We start from the raw sequence: 20,629 nt of genomic DNA on the forward strand, positions 1-20,629 counted from the left end.
AGGCACCCCTCCAGGAATTTCATCAAAGGCACTGACATCCATTTTGCAAACTGAATTCCTAATTTTGTCTCTTTCCTCAGTCATGTTTCATGTGACTAGAAGCAGCTTCTGTTTGAAGACATCAAGAAGGGTCTGACAAATTGATGTGTGACACCCTAACAATAGTCATTTGCAATGTGAATCAGTCATGCTGTTATTACTTTGAAATTTCTTCCAAGAGATTTAACTAACCATTTCTCCTGCCTTCAGTTGGTCATGTAACAAACAATCCTTTGCACATAGCTCATTAACAAAACTGTAACAAGTCTTCAGACTTGTGGGTATTTTTCTTTCCTACATCCCATAAATCACTTGATTGTTCTGCAAGAAGATGGAATTGCAGCCATTCATTCGATGATGAATACTGCCTTCCTAATATGAAACTTATACTCTGCTGCACTTCCTTCATACACAGTAACTTTTTTCTCTCATTTATTTGTGAAATATAGTTTAAATGACAAACCAATGATATGACAACAATGCACATAACTCAACTGAAATGATAACAGTCTGGAAAGCCATGATGCTTGTGAACTGGTAAATACATCAGGACTACAACCTGGCTGGTAGCAACCATAAGATGCCATTGATTAAAATACACATCACAATTTCAGACATTCAGACACAATTTCAGACATTAAAAGAAAATGTATGTCTTAGAAGTAATGTTCACTTAATAAAGGTCTAGTAGTAATAGCAGACTAGTGATAAACTCTTGGCAGGAGACTTTTTCAAAAATAAGTGACAGACTCAATTCTTAAGGACTCTGATGAGTAACAATAGGAATGACAAAAATAGTCAAATAACCATAATACAAGATAGGATTTAATTTAGATAAACTGCTGTGGAATTCAGATACCCTGCTATAGGAGCTCATAGAAGCAGCAGAAATTACTTCTGCTTAGTGTGAAGAATGAGAGAGAAAGTGATCATAGGAAGGGCTGAACGAGGCCATCCAAGAACAAACCTGAGGAACGACTGACAGAGTAATGTCGTAGAGGAGGTAGATGAATTTATCTTAAGAAATATTATGTCTCCTTTATGGCAGCATTATTTACAACAGCCAAGTTATGGAAGCAGCCCAAGTGTGCATCAACTGATGAATGGATAAAGATGTGGTATACACATATACAATGGAGTACTATTCAGCCATAAAAAAGAATGAAATCTTGCTATTTGCAATACCATGGATGGAGTTAGAGTATTATGCAAAGCAAAACAAGTCAGAGAAAGACAAATACTACATGATTTCACTTATATGTGTAATTTAAGAAATAAAACAAAGGAACAAAGGAATAACAACAACAAAAAGAGACACAAACCAAGAAACAGATTCTTCACTACAAACTGATGGTTACCAGAGGGGAAGTAGGTGGGGAGATGTGTGAAATACATGAAGAGGATTAAAGAGTACACTTATCGGGGCACCTGGTGGCTCAGCTGGTTGAGTGTCCAACTCTTGATTTCAGCTCAGGTCATGAGCTCAGGGTCATGAGATCAAGCCCCACATTAGGCTCTGCACTGAGCATGGAGCCTGCTTAAAATTCTCTCTCTACCCCTTCCCCACACTCTCTCCCCTTCAAAAAAAAAAAAAAAAAGTACACTTATCATGAGGAGTACTGTGTAATGCAGAACTGGTGAATCATATTATACACCTGAAACTAATATAACACCATATGTTAACTACACTGGAATCAAAATCAAAAATATAATTATTTTTAAAAAAAGAAATGTCTTTTTCTCATTAAGGAAATTAATTAGAAATGTCTTAAGAAATCTGTCTTGCTGTTATGAGAAACAGGAAAGAAGAGGTCAGAAATTACAAGAGGCCTTAAAATGGAAAGGCAGAGCTGGAGGCAAGTCAGATTAGCTGGCGTTGGTGAGCCGCGAGACACGGTATCTACTGAAGGTGAGGACACAGACACAAGCAACCGGTGTGGACTAGGCACCATGGGAAATGCAGAAGAGAGTAACTTAGAACTATGCCTCAGTAGCAAGCACCTAGATGAGGCCAAATAAAATGAATTCTGAATGGAACTAATTAGCCCAGGCTCATAACTTTCTCTAGCAAAGTTCAGAACAGAAATGGGGATGGGGAGAGGGAAAAGAAGATAACCTACGCGATTTAGCTGAAGATTTAGAAGGAAGAAGATGCAATGTCCAGCCACAGAGTCCCAACTTTTGCAGCATTACTGAAGGCAATGTAACTGACCCCATCTTTATAAAGTAAAGTAATCACATATTTATCCAAGATTCTCAGATCTATTACCTCATTTCATCTTCCCAACAGATCTGAGATAATAAGAGGTTTTTATATGTTTTTCATAGATACGGAAAGACTTCAAAAGATTGATTCCCAAATCACCCAGCAGATCCTGCTGCACCGCCAGTCACGTGTATGCCTACTACTCCTCCCGATACAGCAGCGCTTCCTGCTGCATACTTAATCCTCGGCAGTCTTGTCTTGAATCAGTTGCCCAGTGCTCTGTCCTGGTATCAAAGCAAATACCACTAGTAAAGGCTCACTTCATTCTCACACTCCCTTTGGCCTTGGCTTCTAGGTATTATATAAGGAACACACTCTATCTTTTAAACTTAAAACTCTTAGATAGACAAAATGACAGGACAAATAAAAAAAGGTGTATAAAAAAGAATTTAAATAAAATAAAAAATTTAAAGATTAAAACATACTTAATATTTACAATGTATAGACCAGTTACTCACATCTGAGATATGAGTAATAGACACTGCCTGCTTTCTCAAGGACAGGCCAAGTAAATCCTCATATACAGTTCCTAAAGCTATGTTCCAAAGTATACAAGCAAACTCAATGATTCTTTTTCCTAATTAGATTGCAATAAAAAAAAAAACACCCAAATATCAATGAGTTAATAAATGAATAATAAAATGTATATCCATACAACAGAATAATATCCTACACTGTAAAGGGAAACATGTCATAACATGAATGAACCTCAAACACATTATGCTAAGTAACAGAAGCCAGTCACAAAAGACCACACACTGTTTGATCCCATTGGTATGAACTGTCCAGAATAGGCACATCAATAGAGACGAAAAGGAGATGAGTGGCTGCCACAGGCAGGCAGAGCTGGGAGGAATATGGCTAATGAGTATGAAGGTTCTTTTTGAGGTGATGAAAATGCTCTAACATTGTAGTGATGGTTCTACGATTTTGGGAATATGCCAGGAACTATTAAAGTGTATACTTGCACAAGTGAATTGCACACTATGTAACTTATATCTCAAAAAAGCCATTAATATGTGCAATGAGTAGGGAGTTCCATGAGATGTGGGTGCACGTGTGTGTGCAGACATACACATGTGCAGAACTAAATAAAAGGTGAAACAGAATATAAGAGCTTACATTAAAGACATTTTTTAGGGGTGCCTGGGTGGCTCAGTCGGTTAAGCATCTGACTTCAACTCAGGTCATGATTTCATGGTTTGAGAGTTCGAGCCCTGCGTCTGATTGTGTCTCCCTCTCTCTCTGCCCCTCCCCAACATCCTCCCTCCCTCTCTCTCAACAATAAATAAACATTAAAATAAAAATTTTTAAAAACATTTTTAGTGGTTTAATAATCCTCTCAGATTTTGGTCATGCCAATATATCTGTCTGAGGCCAAGACCTCCAACAAACTCACCCTACTTCCCATCATCCCACACCAGATAAATAAATACACATCTGGCTGCCATGCATTTCCTCCTACACTTTCTTCCCTTCCCCCACTTCAAATGTGTCCCGTCTCACCCAGGCATTCCCAGACATTAAGGCATTCTGTGACTATGGTTAAAAACTAATTCCCAAAGTCTATAAAGAGCTCACCAAACTCCACACCCAAAAAACAAATAACCCAGGGAAGAAATAGGCAGAAAACATGAATAGACACTTCTCTAAAGAAGACATCCAGATGGCCAACAGGCACATGAAAAGATGCTCAACGTCGCTCTTCATCGGGGAAATACAATTCAAAACCACACTCAGATATCACCTCACACCAGTCAGAGTGGCCAAAATGAACAAATCAGGAGACTATAGATGCTGGAGAGGATGTGGAGAAACAGGAACCCTCTTGCACTGTTGGTGGGAATGCAAATTGGTGCAGCCACTCTGGAAAACAGTGTGGAGGTTCCTCAAAAAATTAAAAATAGACCTACCCTATGACCCAGCAATAGCACTGCTAGGAATTTACCCAAAGGATACAGGAGTACTGATGCATAGGGGCACTTGTACCCCATGTTTATAGCAGCACTCTCAACAATAGTCAAATTATGGAAAGAGCCTAAATGTCCATCAACTGATGAATGGATAAAGAAATTGGGGTTTATATACACAATGGAGTACTACGTGGCAAGGAGAAAGAATGAAATATGGCCCTTTGTAGCAACGTGGATGGAATTGGAGACTGTGATGCCGAGTGAAATAAGTCATACAGAGAAAGACAGATACCATATGTGTTCACTCTTATGTGGATCCTGAGAAACTTAACAGAAACCCATGGGGGAGGGGAAGGAAAAAAAAAAAAAAAGGTTAGAGTGGGAGAGAGCCAAAGCATAAGAGACTCTTAAAAACTGAGAACAAACTGAGGGTTGACGGGGGGTGGGAGGGAGGGGAGGGTGGGTGATGGGTATTGAGGAGGGCACCTTTTGGGATGAGCACTGGGTGTTGTATGGAAACCAATTTGACAATAAACTTCATATATTGAAAAAATAAAAATAAATAAATAAAAATAAATAAATAAATAAAAACTAATTCATACTCGGTGCAGAGGCTTCTAGGAAGATGGCGGCGTAGGAGGATGCTGGGCTCACCGCGTCCTGCGGATCACTTAGATTCCACCCACACCTGCCTAAATAACCCAGAAAATCACCAGAAGACTAGCAGAATGGATTCTCCAGAGCCAAGTGTAGACAAGAGGTCCATGGAAGAGGGGACCATCCCGAAGCAGATCTCCGAAGGAAAAGTGAGCTGAGCCTGCCCCTCCCACCCCTGTGCACCTTGCTGATCCACCCCAGCTAATACACCAGACCCCCAGCACCACAAGCCTGGCAGTGTGCAAGTAGCCCAGATGGGCCACGCCACCCCACAGTGAATCCCACCCCTAGGAGAGGGGAAGAGAAGGCACACACCAGGCTGACTGTGGCCCCAGCGGTGGGCTGGGGGCAGACATCAGGTCTGACTGCGGCCCCGCCCACCAACGCAAGTTATTCAAGACAGCACAGGGGAAGTGCCCCGCAGTTCCTCACCACTCCAGGGTCTATCCAAAATGACGAAACGAAAGAATTACCCTCAAAAAAACCTCCAGGAAATAACAACAGCTAACGAACTGATCAAAAATGATTTAAACAATATAACAGAAAGTGAATTTAGAATAATAGTCATAAAATTAATCGCTGGGCCTGAAAACAGTATAAAAGACAGCAGAGAATCTATTGCTACAGAGATCAAGGGACTAAGGAACAGCCAGGAGGAGCTAAAAAATGCTATCAATGAGCTGCAAATAAAATGGAGACGACCACAGCTCGGATTGAAGAGGCAGAGGAGAGAATAGGTGAACTAGAAAATAAAATTATGGAAAAAGAAGCAGCTGAGAAAAAGAGAGATAAAAAAATCCAGGAGTATGAGGGGAAAATTAGAGAACTAAGTGATACACTAAAGAGAAATAATCTACGCATAATTGGTATTCCAGAGGAGGAAGAGAGAGGGAAAGGTGCTGAAGGGGTACTTGAAGAAATAATAGCTGAGAACTTCCTTGATCTGGGGAAGGAAAAAGGCATTGAAATCCAAGAGGCACAGAGAACTCCCTTCAGATGTAACTTGAATCGATCTTCTGCACGACATATCATAGTGAAACTGGCAAAATACAAGGATAAAGAGAAAATTCTGAAAGCAGCTAGGGATAAACACGCTCTAACATATAAAGGGAGACCTATAAGACTTGTGACCGATCTCTCTACTGAAACTTGGCAGGCCAGAAAGGAATGGCAGAAAATCTTCAATGTGATGAACAGAAAAAAATACGCAGCCGAGAATCCTCTATCCAGCAAATCTGTCATTTAGAATAGGAGAGATAAAGGTCTTCCCAAACAAACAAAAACTGAAAGAATTCATCACCACTAAACCAGCCCTACAAGAGATCCTAAGGGGGATCCTGTGAGACCAAATACCAGAGACATTGCTACAAGCATGAAACCTACAGACATCACAATGACTCTAAACCCGTATCTTTCTATAATAACACTGAATGTAAATGGACTAAATGCGCCAACCAAAAGACACAGGGTATCAGAATGGATAAAAAAACAAGACCCATCTATTTGCTGTCTACAAGAGACTCATTTTAGACCTGAGGACACTTTCAGATTGAAAGTGAGGGGATGGAGAACTATTTATCATGCTACTGGAAGTCAAAAGAAAGCTGGAGTAGCCATACTTATATCAGACAAACTAGACTTTAAATTAAAGGCTGTAACAAGAGATAAAGAAGGGCATTATATAATAATTACAGGGTCTATCCATCAAGAAGAACTAACAATTATAAATGTCTATGCGCCGAATACAGGAGCCCCCAAATATATAAAACAATTAATCACAAACATAAGCAACCTTATCGACAAGAATGTGGTAATTGCAGGGTACTTTAATACCCCACTTACAACAATGGATAGATCATCTAGACACATCGTCAATAAAGAAACAAGGGCCTTGAATGATACATTGGATCAGATGGACTTGACAGATATATTTAGAACTCTGCATCCCAAAGCAACAGAATATACTTTCTTCTCGAGTGCACATGGAACATTCTCCAAGATAGATCACATACTGGGTCACAAAACAGCCCTTCATAAGTATACAAGAATTGAGATCATACCATGCATACTTTCAGACCAAAATGCTACAAAGCTTGAAATCAACCACAGGAAAAAGTCTGGAAAACCGCCAAAAGCATGGAGGTTAAAGAACACCCTACTAAAGAATGAATGGGTCAGTCAGACAATTAGAGAAGAAATTAACAAATATATGGAAACAAACGAAAATGAAAATACAACAATCCAAACGCTCTGGGATGCAGCGAAGGCAGTCCTGAGAGGAAAATACATTGCAATCCAGGCCTATCTCAAGAAACAAGAAAAATCCCAAATACAAAATCTAACAGCACACCTAAAGGAAATAGAAGCAGAGCAGCAAAGACACCCCAAACCCAGCAGCAGAAGAAAAATAATAAAGATCAGAGCAGAAATAAGAAATATAGAATCTAAAAAAACTGTAGAGCAGATCAATGAAACCAAGAGTTGGTTTTTTGAAAAAATAAACAAAATTGACAAACCTCTAGCCAGGCTTCTCAAAAAGAAAAGGGAGATGACCCAAATAGATAAAATCATGAATGAAAATGGAATTATTACAACCAATCCCTCAGAGATACAAACAATTATCAGGGAATACTATGAAAAATTATATGCCAACAAACTGGACAACCTGGAAGAAATGGACAAATTCCTAAACACCCACACGCTTCCAAAACTCAACCAGGAGGAAATAGAAAGCTTGAACAGACCCATAACCAGCGAAGAAATTGAATCAGTCATCAAAAATCTCCCAACAAATAAGAGTCCAGGACCAGATGGCTTCCCAGGGGAGTTCTACCAGACGTTTAAAGCAGAGATAATACCTATCCTTCTCAAGCTATTCCAAGAAATAGAAAGGGAAGGAAAATTTCCAGACTCATTCTATGAAGCCAGTATTACTTTGATTCCTAAACCAGACAGAGACCCAGTAAAAAAAGAGAACTACAGGCCAATATCCCTGATGAATATGGATGCAAAAATTCTCAATAAGATACTAGCAAATCGAATTCAACGGCATATAAAAAGAATTATTCACCATGATCAAGTGGGATTCATTCCTGGGATGCAGGGCCGGTTCAACATTCGCAAATCAATCAATGTGATACATCACATTAATAAAAGAAAGGATAAGAACCATATGATCCTGTCAATCGATGCACAAAAGGCCTTTGACAAAATTCAGCAACCTTTCTTAATGAAAACCCTCGAGAAAGTCGGGACAGAAGGAACATACTTAAAGATCATAAAAGCCATTTATGAAAAGCCCACAGCTAACATCATCCTCAATGGGGAAAAACTGAGAGCTTTTTCCCTGAGATCAGGAACACGACAGGGATGTCCACTCTCACTGCTGTTGTTTAACATAAATGTTGGAAGTTCTAGCATCAGCAATCAGACAACAAAAGGAAATCAAAGACATCAAAATTGGCAAAGATGAAGTCAAGCTTTCAATTTTTGCAGATGACATGATATTATACATGGAAAATCCGACAGACTCCACCAAAAGTCTGCTAGAACTGATACATGAATTCAGCAAAGTTGCAGGATACAAACCCAATGTACAGAAATCAGTTGCATTCTTATACACTAATAATGAAGCAACAGAAAGACAAATAAAGAAACTGATCCCATTCACAATTGCACCAAGAAGCATAAAATACCTAGGAATAAATCTAACCAAAGATGTAAAGGATCTGTATGCTGAAAACTATAGAAAGCTTATGAAGGAAATTGAAGAAGATATAAAGAAATGGAAAAACATTCCATGCTCATGGAATTCCATGCTCATTGGAAAAATAAATATTGTCAAAATGTCAATACTACCCAAAGCTATGTACACATTCAATGCAATCCCAATCAAAATTGCACCAGCATTCTTCTCGAAGCTAGAACAAGCAATCCTAAAATTCATATGGAACCACAAAAGGCCACAAATAGCCAAAGTAATTTTGAAGAAGAAGACCAAAGCAGGAGGCATCACAATCCCAGACTTTAGCCTCTACTACAAAGCTGTCATCATCAACACAGCATGGTATTGGCACAAAAACAGACACATAGACCAATGGAATAGAATAGAAACCCCAGAACTAGACCCACAAACGTATGGCCAACTAATCTTTGACAAAGCAGGAAAGAATATCCAATGGAAAAAAGACAGTCTCTTTAACAAATGGTGCTGGGAGAACTGGACAGCAACATGCAGAAGAATGAAGCTTTCTTACACCATTCACAAAAATAAACTCAAAATGGATAAAGGACCTGAATGTGAGACAGGAAACCATCAAAACCCTAGAGGAGAAAGCAGGAAAAAACCTCTCTGACCTTAGCCGCAGCAATTCCTTACTTGACACATCCCCAAAGGCAAGGGAATTAAAAGCAAAAATTAACTATTGGGACCTCATGAAGATAAAATGCTTCTGCACAGCAAAGGAAAAAATCAACAAAACTAAAAGGCAACCAACGGAATGGGAAAAGATATTTGCAAATGACATATCGGACAAAGGGCTAGTATCCAAAATCTATAAAGAATTCACCAAACTCCACACCCGAAAAACAAATAATCCAGTGAAGAAATGGGCAGAAAACATGAATAGACACTTCTCTAAAGAAGACATCCAGATGGCCAACAGGCACATGAAAAGATGCTCAACGTCGCTCTTCATCAGGGAAATACAATTCAAAACCACACTCAGATATCACCTCACGCCAGTCAGAGTGGCCAAAATGAACAAATCAGGAGACTATAGATGCTGGCGAGGATGTGGAGAAACAGGAACCCTCTTGCACTGTTGGTGGGAATGCAAATTGGTGCAGCCGCTCTGGAAAACAGTGTGGAGGTTCCTCAAAAAATTAAAAATAGACCTACCCTATGACCCAGCAATAGCACTGCTAGGAATTTACCCAAAGGATACAGGAGTACTGATGCATAGGGGCACTTGTACCCCAATGTTTATAGCAGCACTCTCAACAATAGCCAAATTGTGGAAAGAGCCTAAATGTCCATCAACTGATGAATGGATAAAGAAATTGTGGTTTATATACATAACGGAGTACTACGTGGCAAGGAGAAAGAATGAAATATGGCCCTTTGTTGCAACGTGGATGGAACTGGAGAGTGTGATGCTAAGTGAAATAAGCCATACAGAGAAAGACAGATACCATATGTGTTCACTTTTATGTGGATCCTGAGAAACTTAACAGAAACCCATGGGGGAGGGGAAGGAAAAAAAAAAAAAAAAAGAGGTTAGAGTGGGAGAGAACCCAAACATAAGAGACTCTTAAAAACTGAGAACAAACTGAGGGTTGATGGGGGGTGGGAGGGAGGGGAGGTGATGGGCAATGAAGAGGGCATCTTTTGGGATGAGCACTGGGTGTTTTATGGAAACCAATTTGACAATAAATTTCATATATTAGGAAAAAAAATAGGGTGCAAACAAAAAAAACCAATTCATACTCACGTGGACCCTGATTTTCCTCCATTTTTACCCTGCATTCCTACATGACTTGTATTTAAAAAAAAAAAAAAAAATACTGCCTACTGGACTTGAAGGAATGGCTTGCAGTACCATACTCTTGGACAAAAGGGACAATGCTCAGGCCACCATGTGTTCTTCCCTTACCCAACTTGAGTGGTGTTTTGACCTTGAAAACATTAGGGGTGAAGTGAGAAGATTTTCCCTTCCTAATACCTCAGCCTGAATAATTTGAAACCGTTTCCTAAGAATCCTTGGAAAGCAGAGGGGTTTTGGGTATAGTCTTCTTATAAAAAATTTTCCTCTTAATTTGATGTTTCAGATTAGACAATCTATCATTCTACAGCATTGTTAATTTTTACATGAAGAAATATCAAAGATTAAATAATGTCTAGACACATTCACACACAGGTTGTAGCATTTTAAAATTGGTATAATTCATTTAGAAGGCAGCAACACATACTATGGTCAAAATGGTGTTAAAAATAAAGAAATAATTTATTAGAAACAAAAGGCTCTATACATAGAGAGCTTTACCACAGCTTTAGATGTGTTAAGTAGAACACTGGGGAACAGAAACTGAAGGGTTTGGTCAATTATGATACAGAACCATAAGAAAACTCTGCACCCACTTAAAAACAGCTATAAAAATGAGGTAGAAACATGGGTACAAATGGTTTATGATATAAAGTGAATGCCAGAACACAAAAATTATAAAAATACACACACACACACACACGTATAATCATTTTATACTAGGTCATCTTTTAAAGTACATCATCTTTTAAAAATATCTTTTAAAAAATTACTCACCTCCAAACCTCTCTTTTTTAAAGCTTTCCCATCCATTACTTGCTCAATTACATTTTTCTTGTTTTTCTCTCCTATACACTGTCTTTCTGGTCATTTCTATTTTCTAGTATAGTCATCTTTACCTTCTTCACTCCCTGTCTTGACAAAAACATCACTGTCTATCATGCCCTTTTTTCTGATTCCAGAAAAAATATCTATCTAAAGGGTACAGAGTAAGAAACAAGGCCACCCTACGGTCACTGCAATGATCTCCCACATACTGCCTTGCTTGCTATCACTGTGGAAGTTACAAAGCAGTAAAAAGAGCCTGAAGTGGAAGACTGAACTGCCTCATGCCTCAAAGTTACTTTCTAGTTGTTTGTGTCTTTCTGTCTGAGCATGCACAGGTATGGAAAATAGAAATTTACAATAATTCGGTACTACAGGTTTCTTACCTATTGAATGAGTCCGATTCTGATGAAGAAAGAGTTTCTTCTTGAATATCAGTACAACTGGAAGAATCATCTGGTCTGTCAGGCTCCATTCTCCCTGGGGATTCCAGCTTTGTTTGAGGGAAGTGGTCTGTTATGGGAAGAGTGTCTGAGAATTTCATCTTTTTATCTTCCTGTTCTAAAAAGGTAAAAGAAAGAAAAAGACACATTTAAGAGTACCATAAAATCTACAACCTCTGTATGTTGATTATTTCTACATTTAGCAGTACAATTTATACTCAGTAAAATGGAAGCTTAGATAACATTGAATCCAAAACCCCAGGGACAGAGAATAAGAATCATCACTCCTATGAGCTATCTAATTACAATGCCCACTCCATGCACTTCCAGATTAATTAATTTGAAAACAAAATTTCCTTTTAAAATCAGGAGTAGTGAACTGTGTAATTCTAATGAGGCTTCTACTTACAGTATTACTAGAGAATTCCTGCATATTTCATAGATCAGAGAACACCAACAAACATATGAAGCACAATAAAAAAGCATTAAAGATTCGATATTTATCACTGACTACTATGTGGTAGTGAATCCATCTGGACATTTCTCTTAGTCTGTTAAATGGAATCTAGTAATTTATTATGGAAAAGGAAAACTAATCAGACATAACCAATATTTCCATTCGATCCAATACATGTCACATTTCTATATATCCCTTGTTAGAGCCTCAATTTCTGAGGTCTCCTCTCGCAAATAAAAATAAGGGAAGCTGGAGGCATGCAGACAGTGCTGGCAAGAATATGACAGAACAGGTGTGACCAAATATCTCCAAAGACGAGTGCAGAAATAGTATCCATGAAGGATTCCTCAGTGCCCAGGACTCTCCCTCACAATCTGTTTCAGGACTCTGCTAGTATTTCAGTGGCACTGTCTTTAAGCTTCAGGAACTCAGTAAGTACTTAACAGCCAAGCCACATGTGCTAATAGAATAGAGCCCCTTTCGTGAGTTTCCTCCCAGAGAAGCAGAGCTCTCACACATCACCCACCCAGTGTGTTTGCAGAGGCAAGTGACTCTTGACAAAAGACACCAAGAAGAATTGTCAAGGTTTTGTTACAAATAGAAAATTTATACTAAAGAATAAGACAGATTCTTTAAAAACAAAAAAAACCTTTGTAAGTCTGTACAGTCAAGATATTTCCAAGATTTTCCCAGAAATAAGTTTTTCTTATACTAAAGAACAGCATACATCACAAAAGTATAAGTTCTTAAAAAAAAAAAAAAAAAAAAAAAAAAAAAAGCTCTTGATGTTGTCTGGCTTTCAATAAGCCAAATCATTACCAAAACAAAACTGTACCCTCTAATGTTTATCTGGGTAAAGGAAAGAAGCTAACCACAACAACCATCCAGGTGCTCTAAGATCTCCTCTTGTAAACAGGCACCCAAGACCACATTAAGAAGAATCAATCACCCAATAAACTCAGGAAACCCAGGCATCCAGTACTCAACTGGCCAGGAAAATGCAATTAAGCTGACAAACTAGGGAGCAGGAGTTCAACTTAAAACTATCTTTTATTTTTGCACCTGATTTATAATCATCTTATATACTTCTTCCCATCTTATAGAAGCTTCTCCAAGATAAATTCCCTCTTGGGGACAAACATCATTCAACAATTTGTGGGCACTGAAAGTCAGTTATCTTTCATGTATCTGTCCATAGATGTCAGAACAGGATGTCAAACACAGCCCCCAAAGATGACGCTCCAACATCAAACCTCCCGAAAGACATGCAATAAAAATGAAGAAAAAAAGCAACGGATGAAGGATTTAGTCGAGAGAACATGTATCTTGTTCACTTACATTGGCACTTCAATGAGTAAATTTACTTGAAAGAGCAAAAATTACACTGATTGTATGATGCTACACAAAGCTCAGCTCTTCAGTGAGTCTGTGTTTGTCTGCCTTCCTCTCTCACACACTCTTTACCTCCCTCAGACATGGGCATTCATGCACAACAATCTACCAGCGGCAATCATCTCTGAATGCCACAGAGAGCAGTATTTACAGGCATATACACATAAAGTGCATAATCCTGAGTATAAGCAATTAATCATTTTCAAGATACATCCAACCAATAAGCAAAAATCTTCTCCAGATCAGAAGATATTAAGCCAGATTTTTTCAGGAGCTAAACTGTTTTCTAAGAAAATCCTCTGACAACTGCACAAATTCAAGTTGTTCACAAAGAGCATGAGGTTTATACTCAGGCAGCAACCTACTAAATGATACCAGGAGAACTTAGGAAAAAAATAAAGAATGCAATAGCACATAAAAGAATAAAAGGCTTAGGGATAAATCTATCCAAGGAAGTGAAAAATTTTAATGCTGAAAACCACAAAACAGTGTTGAAAGAAATTAAAGACATAAATAAATGAAAGACATCCTATGTTCACAAACTATAAGACAATATTATTAACATAACAGAAGTTACCAAAGCAATCTATAATTTCAATTCAATCCCAATGTTACTTTTTGCAGAAGTAGAAAAATTCATCCTAAAATTTACATGGAATCTCCAGGGACCCAAATAGTCAAAACAATCTTGGAAAGGAAGAATAAAGTTGGAGGACTCATACCTCCTGACTTTGAAATTTATAACGAAGCTACAGTAATTAAAATAGTATATAATACAGACATAAAAACAGACTTTTGGGCCAAAAGAATATAAGAGTGAGTATAAAAATAAATCTTCACATATATAGTCAATTGACTTTCAACAAGGATATCAAGAGCATTCAATGTGGAAAGGTTATTCTTTTTTTTTAAATTTTTTTTTTTAATGTTTTTATTTTTGAGAGAGAGGCAGACAGACAGAGTGTGAGCCAGGGAGGGGCATAGAGAGAGGGAGACAGAATCCCAAAGCAGGCTCCAGGCTCCAAGCTGTCAGCACAGAGCCCAATGCAGGGCTCAAACCCACAACACTAGATCATGACCTGAGCCGAAGTTGGACGCTCAACCAACTGAGCCACCCAGGCGCCCCAAAGGCTATTCTTAACAATTGGTGCTTTATCTACATGTAAAAGAATGAAATTGTACCCTTACCTTATACCATACACAAAAATTAACCTAATAGGTATCACAGACCTAAACATGAAGAGCTAAAACAACAAAACTCTTAGGTAAAAACAAACAGGAAAATCTTTCATGATTTTCCAAATGTTGAAATCTTCTATCTTTCCAAAATGTTTCCATGAATGATTTGGCAACAATTTCATGGATATAACACCAAAGGCACAGGCAACAAAAGAAAGAATGAATAAACCAGACTTTATTAAAATTTAGCACCGTTGTGCATCAAAGAAACTATGAAGAAAGCAAAGAGACAACTGAGAAAATGTTCATAAATATTTGCAAATCATATACATGAAAAAGGATTAATATCCAGAATATATAAAGAATTCCTAAAACAACAACAAAGAAACAAACCAATGGAAAAGTGAGCAAAGAACATGAACACACATTTCTCCAAAGAAGAAAAACACATAGCCAATAAGCATGTGAAAAGATGCTCAACATCATTAGTCATTAGGAAAATGAAGATCAAAACCCATATCACTTCTTACCTACTATAATAGCTACAGTTAAAAAAAAAAAAAGGGAAAATAACAGGTGCTGTTGGCAAGGATATACAGAAACTAGAATCCTTAAGCATTGCTTGTAAGAATGTAAAATGGTGCAGCCACTTGAAAATAGATTGGTGGTTTTTCAAAAGGTAAACATAGAATTACCATATAAACCAGCAAGTCCATTCTTAGGTTCATATCCAAAAGAATGGAAAGCAGAGACTTGAACAGATATTTCAACACTAATGTTCATAGCAGCATTATTCACAGTAGCCAAAAGGTGAAAATAACCCATTAGAGATGAACAGATAAACAAAATGTGGCATACACATAAAAAGCAATGAAATTTTGATAGAAGCTACAACATGAAGACCTTCAAAATATGCTTATTAGTGAAATAAGTTGACACAGAAGGACTAATTATTAATGATTCCCACTTACATGAGGTACATAGACTAAGCAAATTTCACAAAAAAGTAGAACAGAGACTACCAGGGTCTGCCTGGAAAAGTGGAAGAGAGTTATTATTATTTTTAATGGGCATGGAGTTTATGTTGGATGATGAAAAAGTTTTAGGTACAGACAGTGGTTACCGTTATAAAACATTCTGAACATATTTAATAGTACTGAATTGTACATTTATGAACAGTTGAAATGATAAATATTGTGTTATGTATAATTTATCATAATAAAGAAAACAATAAGGAATTTTCTTGTGCACTACCCTCCATTATGACTCTGTTTTGTTCACTGGTCCAAATAAAGCCCTGGCAATAGAAATATAGTATTAATCTCAAATTTTAAAAGGGATCAAAATTAAGGAATGTGCTATGTATAGGCACACCAAGTCTATAAGCTTCAGACTTTATAGCAGAACATTCCATCCAAAATAAATAGCAGTGACCTTTAACAAAAATTATTCTAGAATGAAATTATTTGTAGGATATCTGAAGATATACAGCAATAAATCCTATAGTTAGAAAACATCCTCAGGCTGAAACAACTAAGAAACTTCTGATTTATCATTAAATGAAAGATTTCATAAACTTGTCTTCAGGACATTGTCTCAATCATTTTCCCTACAGTAATAAACTTAGTTAACATTCAACAACTGTTATAGGTCTAAAAATATTTTTTCCCATTTCAGATACCTAATAAAAAGGTAAATTCCTATGATTTTATTTTCTTTTTATATTAAAAATGAATAGTGAAATTCAACATATTTCTGTTTTTAAGTAAAGTCTCTTACCCATGCATACAGGTAATAGCTTTTCTGTAGATTCATCTTCTTTTCTTATTACTTTTTTTGTTGACATTTCAACGGTCTTCTTGTATCCTTTTTTGGCCTGATCCACCAGAAGCCGAAATTCATTCTGATGTTTTTTACCTAAAATTCAAAAGATCTTCTTGGTAAAGCAAGGAGTAAGAAAATTTTATGTTTGTTATGCTGACACACGGAGTATCAAGAAGTGTTCAACCAGGGCGCCTGGGTGGCTAAGTTGGTTGAGCAACCAACTTCAGCTCAGGTCATGATCTCATGGTTTGTGAGTTTGAGCCCCCACGTCGGGCTCTGTGCTGATGGCTCAGAGCCTGAAGCCTGCTTCAGATTCTGTGTCTCCCTCTCTCTCTGCCCCTCCCCGACTCATGCTCTGTCTCTCTCTCAGAAATAAACATTAAAAAAAAAATTAAAAAAAAAAAAAAGTGTTCAACCTTGCTCAAGAACAAGATCCTTGAAAAGTACCTGCAATAAACTTAAAAGCTGGCAACCACAAAAATACAAAGGACTGGGGGTCGTGGAAGCCTCTGCTCTTCTCCCTTCCTCAGATACAAACATGGAAACAGGATATTTCTAGTTTGCTACTACAGGTTTTTCCCAAACCCCATACTCTGTAAGGCTTTTGATGCAGAAGATACCACTTTCTTAAATATATCCAAAAGACACCATTCTAACTCCCAAGAAACAAGAGTACTAACATGAAGAACATTAACTGAATATAAGAGCAGAAGCCTCGAGGAAAGCTGGGTTATAAAAACAAAGGAAATCCATCCTAATTCCCTCTTTCTCCTTTACATTTCTTACCTGTTTCCCATCAGGATCCCTTAAGTCCACCACCCACCACCAATCACTTTACCTCAGGATATTTTAATTGCACCAATCTTAACAACACCTGCTACTTTGGAAGGCAGCTATGCTCACCAGGATACCACCAAGGCTGCACGTAACACCTGCTACTTTCATACCTCTGAAGACAATGTAAGCCTGATATCTAGGTAGCCATTATTAACGTACATTAATTTACTCAATAAGGAATAGCCAGGCATTGCTAGAGCAGAGGCTGTAGAACATCTATTTGTGATTCTGAACTATAGTTCAAACCGCTGAGGATGCATTTACTTATCTAACACCCTCAAACACATAAGTCATGGCTCAAAATGATGCCATAAATCCTACAAAAATGTATTTTAGAAAGAATCATACTGCAAATAGTTAAAGTCCTGAGACCATTTTCACACAGTAACCAACATTTTCCCTGTGGCACACACTAAGAATAATTGACTGTAGGAAAAAATTTGTGCTTTTCTTGAAAACTATGCATTTTCTAGAGCTATCCTTCCAGGATTCCAAGCATTTGCTGCCTTTGAGCTCTGTAAACTGTAGATAACTCATGGCAATGGAAAATAATTCTTGTCTACAGACATGCAAAATCCTGTCTGGTAAATGTTCAATTGACTCCTCTCCCCACTGTGGAAGAGGCCAGTTTTGCCTCCATTTGCACACTGAATTCAATATTCCTGATCTATAAATGCGACTGTTCTTTGGACATCAGGGAGAGACCGCTCCTAATCCCAATATATTTATGTGTATGTACATGTAAAACTCCCAGTGAAACTAACATGTTGGGTTGTAAGGTATGTGGTAAATTTTACATTAAGAGACTGGGTAAAACTCCAGCAAAAGAAATAATGGCTGGCCATAAAGATTGCTGGGAAAAGTTAGCTCTTTAGAAACAGGTGAGATCCTATCTAGGAAATAAGCTAGATGATTTCTTTCAGGTCCTATTTAACTCTATGCATTTGAGGATAATTATTCTGTACTTCCTTCAGCTCCCCAGAAGCAGTGGGCTAACACCACCACCATCACTATATAGTTTCTGTTAGGCAAGGGTAACACAGCACTGTGGGGTCTATGTAATCTAGTCAGACCTGGTCTAGGCTGTCTTCCCAGTAAGGCCATTGAGTATCTATGAATTCTGGGTGTAAGAATTACTTAAGAAACTTGCTCAAGTAATCTCATTAACAGTTAAGGAGGCTTAATGACTTTCTCTTCTGAAGTAATAAAATCCCAGGTTTAAAAAGAGATTTTCTTTGTTTAATCTTATTACCCTACAGCTAGGCTGGAAACCAAACAGTAAATGGCAGCCACTGCTTTGGCTTTGACCCAAGAGGAACAAAAACCCCTGCACAAAAGATGAACAGTGCCAAGAGATTATGACTAATAAAATTGCTCCCATTCATCTCTTCACCTCATTTTAGGAGCTGTGCCATCTGGCAAGAAGTTCTTTAAAGAGTTTAAAATCTCGGCTCTGCTAATTAGATGCCCTGAATTTACCTCTTAAAAATATTAACTGGCTGACATAATTGTGGGAGCTCATGAATGTACTTTACATTCAACCATTTCATATCCTTCAAGATTTTTAATACTTGAATAATATCACCCTTTCCGACTCTCCAAGTTGAAATATCATAATCTTTTCTAGTGCCATGTCAAGCCATTCATTCATTCCTTCCTTCACCACCCCTTAACTACTTTTCTAGACCAGCTTTTACAGCCAGAGAGTCCCCAGACCTGCCCATGAACTGAGAGGTACACAAGACCAAACCCAGGCTCTCTCAAGAACTGGACAGACTCACCCCCTACAGCAAACACACTGAAATACTCACTCATCTACTTGAAGTCACAGAACAAGTTTGGAGTCAGTGTCTCTCAAAGTAAAATCGAATACATTTTTTTTCACCAACCTCCTAGGATACCCAAGCAGCTAAACCTGGATGGAAAAGAGAGTAACAGTAATGGCTAATGCTCACTAAGGGCTTGTTCATTTAGCCCTGAACTGACCAGTCTCACTTTAAATTCATGATGTAAACCTAAAATGGGCACTCAACACCGCTGTACAACTTTTCTACCTTTCTCTAGCAAACTCTGCTTTACTATTCTCCAAAATGACCACTTCAAGCTTTTGCATACGTGCAACACCCCCCTACTCAGCTGGCCTCACACTACTTTGAGAACACAGAAACATTCTAACAGAAACCTTATCATCTTCCAACTACCATTAATTCATCTGTGCACATACGCTCTATCTTCCTTGAATTTAACGAAAAATGACTGTCCTTGCAACAATTAAAGGCCAACCTCTAACGTATGCTCTGGATTCCATCACTAAGGCCTTCTCAAAGATATAGCACCTCTAACTATCCTCTCCCTTTCTTACATCATCAATTTCCCCCTCTATGCATCTTTCCCACTGGCATACAAATATGCCTAGGACTGTTCTGCAGAAAGTGAGAATGTGGGTTATGAAAACAACTAGGTAACCAGCATTTTTCCTTAATGAAATAAAGAGTGTAAAGTGCCAGAATACATTAAAAATGGAAAGAGTAAGCAACCGAGATGTCCTCCAATGGCAGAATGGATGAACTATAGTACATCTAGACAATGGAATATAATTCAGCACTAAAACAAAAAGCACTATCAAGCCATGAAAAGACATGGAGGAACTTTAAATGCACATTGCCAAATGACGGAAGACAATCTGAAAAGACTACATGCTATAGGATGCCAACTATATGACGTTCTGGAAAAGGCAAAACTATGGAGACAAAAATAAGATCAGTGGTTGCCGGGGGTTTTGTAGCAGGTGGGGTATGAACTGACAAGACACAAAGGACTCCTAGGGCAGCAAAAATACTCTGTAGGCTATCACAGTGATGCATGTCATTATATCGCTGTCCAGATCCATGGAATGCATGGTTCACACCAAGAGTGAACCCTAAAGTAAAGCATGGACTTTGGATGACTATGATGTCAGTGTAGGTTCGTTAATGATAACACCAGAGATGGGGTGTTGATAATGGGAGAGGTCATGCATGCATGGGGGCAGGAGATATATGGGAAGTCTGTCACATTTCCCTGCTGTAAAAACATAAAGTCTTACTTAAAGAGAGAAAGAGAGAGAGAGAGAGAGAGGAGAGAGAGAGAGAGAGAGAGAGAGAGAGAGAGAGAGAAAGAGAGAGAGGGAGGGAGGGAGGGAGGGAGGGAGGGAGGGAGATGCAGTACAGGTGGCTTGGATAAGCATAACCAACTGGCTTTGGAACTCAATTATC

General features: G+C 38.2%; 1 protein-coding gene across 5 annotated transcripts in view; it reads right to left on the minus strand.

Moving 5' to 3' along the window:
* The window catches only part of RAD18 (RAD18 E3 ubiquitin protein ligase), a 117,608-nt gene that overhangs the window by 30,829 nt on the left and 66,150 nt on the right, over nt 1–20,629 (minus strand). For all 5 annotated transcript variants that reach the window (XR_007150509.1, XM_047850911.1, XM_047850912.1 and 2 more), the window contains 2 exons: nt 16,494–16,631; nt 11,630–11,804 (listed from right to left, as the gene is read on the minus strand). Coding sequence is in view for 4 of the 5 variants with exons in the window: in XM_047850911.1 (XP_047706867.1) it covers nt 11,630–11,804; nt 16,494–16,631 (313 nt within the window). In the remaining variant the exon portion in view is untranslated. The remainder of the gene's footprint in view (nt 1–11,629; nt 11,805–16,493; nt 16,632–20,629) is intronic.

The sequence above is a fragment of the Prionailurus viverrinus genome, chromosome A2 (assembly GCF_022837055.1).
Source record: "Prionailurus viverrinus isolate Anna chromosome A2, UM_Priviv_1.0, whole genome shotgun sequence".
NCBI classification, from domain to species: Eukaryota; Metazoa; Chordata; class Mammalia; order Carnivora; family Felidae; genus Prionailurus; species Prionailurus viverrinus.